General features: G+C 37.6%; 1 protein-coding gene across 2 annotated transcripts; it reads left to right on the forward strand.

The window, feature by feature from the left end:
- The first annotated feature begins 589 nt into the window (after positions 1 to 589).
- Positions 590 to 4,208, forward strand: LOC122081373 (DET1- and DDB1-associated protein 1-like). Of its 2 annotated transcripts, none has more exons than XM_042648470.1 (4): positions 590 to 829; positions 2,047 to 2,107; positions 3,754 to 3,818; positions 3,907 to 4,208. In XM_042648470.1, the coding sequence occupies exons 1-4, from the start codon at positions 746 to 748 to the stop codon at positions 3,997 to 3,999; spliced, it is 303 nt and encodes a 100-aa protein (XP_042504404.1). In that variant the 5' UTR covers positions 590 to 745; the 3' UTR covers positions 4,000 to 4,208. The 2 variants fall into 2 exon arrangements, with proteins under 2 accessions (XP_042504404.1, XP_042504405.1); XM_042648471.1 differs by having other exon boundaries at positions 594 to 829; positions 3,757 to 3,818.
- The last annotated feature ends 375 nt before the right edge of the window (positions 4,209 to 4,583 follow it).

Consider the following 4,583-nt stretch of genomic DNA (forward strand, 5'->3'; position numbering starts at 1 on the left):
GGTTGCAGCAATTGGAGATGGAAAATCTGGTCATTAATCCTTACCCAGCACTAGCACTAGCACTAGCAGCTAATTTTTCCCTTTTCATCCCTCTGAAATTACACTATATTTATATGGAGATTGGAGAGTGATCATCTTGAAGTAAATATTCTATTGAAGAACACACATGTTTAACAGTGTATAACCAATGCATTTAATCTAATCTCCCTTAGACATGGTACATATGGATTCATGGTACCAGCCTTGCCTGAGGTAGCGTAGGCGACCGATGATTTCTATAGTCGCAGGTTTTGGTTTAGAAGAAGGGGCAAGGGTAAGGTGGTCAAATCACCTTGAGTGAGGGTGTTTTGGACATTTTAAACAAAAACTAACAGATCTTCCAACAGTTAACTGAGATGGCTAACGGCAGGGATGGATTTGAAAATTCTTAAATTATTAAGGGATGTTTTTGGTATTTCAAAAAGTACAGGGGGTGGTATTCAATAAAGACCAAAGTTCAGGTGGTGGCAATGCAATTTCCTCTTTCTTTAATGATGTTTTGATTCAGTATCGGACTGATATGGCTATTCTATTGGATAGTTTCGGTATTGATTTCGCGAGCAACCGATACGGTGAACTAAATCCCTGCACCATCCACCCCCTTCCCTTTTAGAGTGACGATCCCCGGCTCCTCGCATTTACACTATGTTTCACTAAGATAGTTGGTTTCTCCGATCGACTTCCACTTCCCGAACACAGATTTTTAATGGGTTCAATGCTCGGTGACTGGCCTTCATTCGATCCTCACAATTTCAGCCAACTTCGAACATCTGATCCCTCCAATCCTTCTGTAAGCATTTGTTGTTACTTTCTCATTTTCCTCTTAACTACAATTTTTTTTTTTTCGTTATAATCTTATTTACTTTTATTTCTAGTTTTGATTTTGAGTTCATTATTTCCTTGTTCATCCACTACGAGATCAGAGTCAGAACAGCTTCTTTCTCTGAATTTTTTGCTTAGTCGAATTATGGAACATAAATACTTTCTTTTAGAATCTTCTGTGTTTGGGGTTTCTTCTTGCGAGTTTAGGTTTTACTGTGATTGCTTTACCTCTTTTTAATTTCTTAAATAACTCTACGGGGACAATCTGTCGTCTCTATTCATTTGCGAGATATCAGATTTGTATGGGCTGGCAACCATGACGACGGTTCTCTATTACTAAAGCATAATGTACTGATACTTGAACTTAGCACTAGGGTGAGTTAATTTCATTTGTTGGGTTTGGTTCATAATGACTGTGAAATGTTGTTTTGCATCTTCAGGAAACCCTGATAGTTTTTGTTCTTAATCGATTTGCTTTCATTAAAATTGTTTCCCTGTCATAATCAGAAGCACCTTTTGCCTTAATATGTGAAGTTTCTGTGCTACACTGCTACCGTGCCATTCTCAACTACTTCTAAGCAAATTTGGTATCCAAGTTGATGAGCAGACTACCAAAGCAGGACAAAACAATGGAATGATTGAAGCAACAATCAAGCCAGTACACTTGATCTGCTACACTATGGTCTCCTGGAAAAATCAATGCAACAATTTGTACTTCACAAAGGCATTAATCACAGTGGACTGTAGGTTGTAGTAATGGGTCTCCTGCTATTCACTAATTCTAGAGCGACCACTGTACTCTGATTTGAAATGATAACATGCAACTTAAATTTATTATAATTCATGTGGTAGATGCTAGTAAATATAGTTAAATTTTTTAGTGAAGTCACCAAGTGTCTCTTTGACCGGAAATCTTTTTCAATTCGTTTTTGAAACTGAATTGAAAAAAAAGCCTTGTGCGTCTTAACCAAGCAAGCAATGGATGTTTGGATTTGTTTCATTTTATTAGTGTATGTAGTGATTGCTTATTTCTTAAGCATCATTTTTGCTTTCCCATATTTTGTCCTATTGCTTCCATTTTTCTTTTGAATTTAATGTGAATTAAGTCAGTAAGTAATAAGACATATTTACGCAATTTCTTCTGTTTTAATGAGTTTCCCCCCTATTTTTTGTGTATATTTTCAGAAGCTAACGCCTGCTACCTATCATCCTACTCATAATCAGACAGTTCCACCGCCTAATCAAGGTAAGAATCAGATTCTTTGTTATCATTTTATCATTACAATCTTATGTTATTCTGCACGATGCAGTTCTATCTTAGATTCTGTTGGAACCTTTAGGTTGAGTCTCTATTTATTATCATCCGGTTACAATTTTTTATAGTTAGTAGATTTCTATCCTGAACCTGCTAACTTCAATGAACAAAATATAGGTTTAATTACAATTGTGATGAAACATTACTTTATTTAGTGTATTTCCCCAATCATTGTGATTGATTTGTTAGTTGCCCCAATTTTCTTACTTCAAAAATCTGGGTCATAATGGATGCTAAAACTGCATTTGTATCTTCTCCATGAGTTCTTTTTTCTTTATTTTGGAATGCAACCCCCTCTGCCACACTGGGATTGGAACCTGGTAAACTATGACATGAAACATATACTTACAGATACTATTACCTGGCTCACCATTGACTGCTAGCCTGCTATGGCCACAAGAAGGGTATCCAAAAGAATCTCTTACAATGCAACAAGGTCCTGCAGTGGTTCTCTTATAGATACATGTGTTTATCAGCCAAATCCCACTCTCCGGGGGTCTCCAAGTACACCATTTAGGCTTAGAAGAAAGAAAAGAAACAGAAATTTTCCAGCCTACTAAAAATACTTACTCAGCTAAGTTAAGCGCCTGATACCTTCTGTGCAATAATCTTTTCTGTACATCTCTAATGATCATGGATACACCGATTCAATTAAGAATTTTTTGAACCTGTTACTTTAATCCTCCTGGATTTGCTCCAAATACATTGTGCTTATGATATGATATTGTGTTTAACTGTCTGAGGCAGATGTGATTGTTATCTCACTTTTGTAACCTGGTCTAAAACATGGAGTTGGGGATTGTTCAGAAAGTTAAGCCATCAAGACAGATCACCTCCCATGGACCAAGAAGTTGTCCATGATGTGGGTGGCTGGCAGCCTGGGACATTCTTTTGGTTAGGTTGACCCGACTGTTTGGTTGAACTAGCTAGGTCCCTATAATTCACAAATAAATAGAAAGAACATAAAGGTTGGTGTGAATATCTGGAACACCAGGAGGCAAGCACTGCTGTCTGTTTTGCCATAAACCTGGAAGGAGGCTACTGGTGGAGAGATATCTAGAACTAAACACCTTAAAGTTTTTATTTTTTTGGTCTGCCTTTAAACTATAGCTCTATTTGGTAACTGAATTCAACCAGAACTTGTTCTTGCTATGTCGTCACTTTGTACAAGTTCAAGTCTGAGAGCAGCTACTGTGCAGAACTGCCAAAATTTAAGACCCTTTCCAAGCCAGCGCCCCTCCCAGGACTTTGCAAAATCCACACACTGGATTACGACCCTTTGTATGTCTATATGGGTTCATCAGTATATTTTAGGCTGGCCATTAACCTGCCACAGTTCCTCTTTCGTGGGAATTGAGGCAGTGCATGACAAAATCTCAATATTTGTGGAGTCATCTGTTTCAAATATCATGAAATGTGACTAGAAAATTATGCTGTACACCTCAAAACAGTGTATTGTGGATGCCAAGCTATGTTCCTGCTTGCTTGTGTTTGTTTTGTTCTTGAGTTTTTCTGATGTGCTCAACGATGACATTTTATTTTGATTTTGCTACTTCCCAATGTCTTCATTTTCTTAGCAGTAATCTCAACTGAAGCCAAAAATGTTCTTTTGAGACAGTTATGTCAAGGTGCTGAAGAAAAGGTCTGGTTTCTGTTCCTAATTTACACTGAACATACACAGGCATGCAACATATGCCTCTCCTCAGCCTTTTGTTTCTTTTTCTTTGCAGTTGAGGCCCAAGAGAGCTGCATCTGAAAATCTGATTCCAGAGCATGGACTCAAGCAGCCTAGGGGTTCTTTGCCGGAAGAAACTTCCAATTGAGCTTTTTCACCAAGGAGCTCTGCAAGTTTTCTGCATGTCTGTTGGCTCTTATTGCCATGTAAAGGGTGTTGTAATGTATTTTAGGTTGGATGCTTGCTTGTGTGGTTTGCTTGTGGGTTGAATTCTTAGGGAAGACATGTAGAATTGTATAGAATATCTAGAGGACCATCACTGAATAAATGCAGGGGTAACATCCCCCTTTATAATCATCCTACCTGAGTTTTCTTTTGATTGTTTATGGGTTTGGTTCATTGTTAAAAGTTTGTTTCCCGTATGTAGCCACCCTCCCACAATGTTTTTTTTTCTTGGATAGATAGGACTTAAGGATAGTTGAATTCATGACCTCTTAATTGTGAAATGTCGGTTAACAAAGACTGAGCTACTTTAGTTTATGCACATCAACTTATCAGTCGACGAGAAATTGAAGCTCTCAAAAGGTGGTAAAATAAGATAGGAAAAATTTCTCTCACTCCTTTATACTTATCCTGTTTTACTTGAATTTCCACATCTGATTCTCCCCAAAAGTAAATTTTTACCTCTTCTTCTCCCTTAGTCGTTTTAAAAAAAAATTCAAACTACCCTCT

Source organism: Macadamia integrifolia, chromosome 6, assembly GCF_013358625.1.
Source record: "Macadamia integrifolia cultivar HAES 741 chromosome 6, SCU_Mint_v3, whole genome shotgun sequence".
NCBI classification, from domain to species: Eukaryota; Viridiplantae; Streptophyta; class Magnoliopsida; order Proteales; family Proteaceae; genus Macadamia; species Macadamia integrifolia.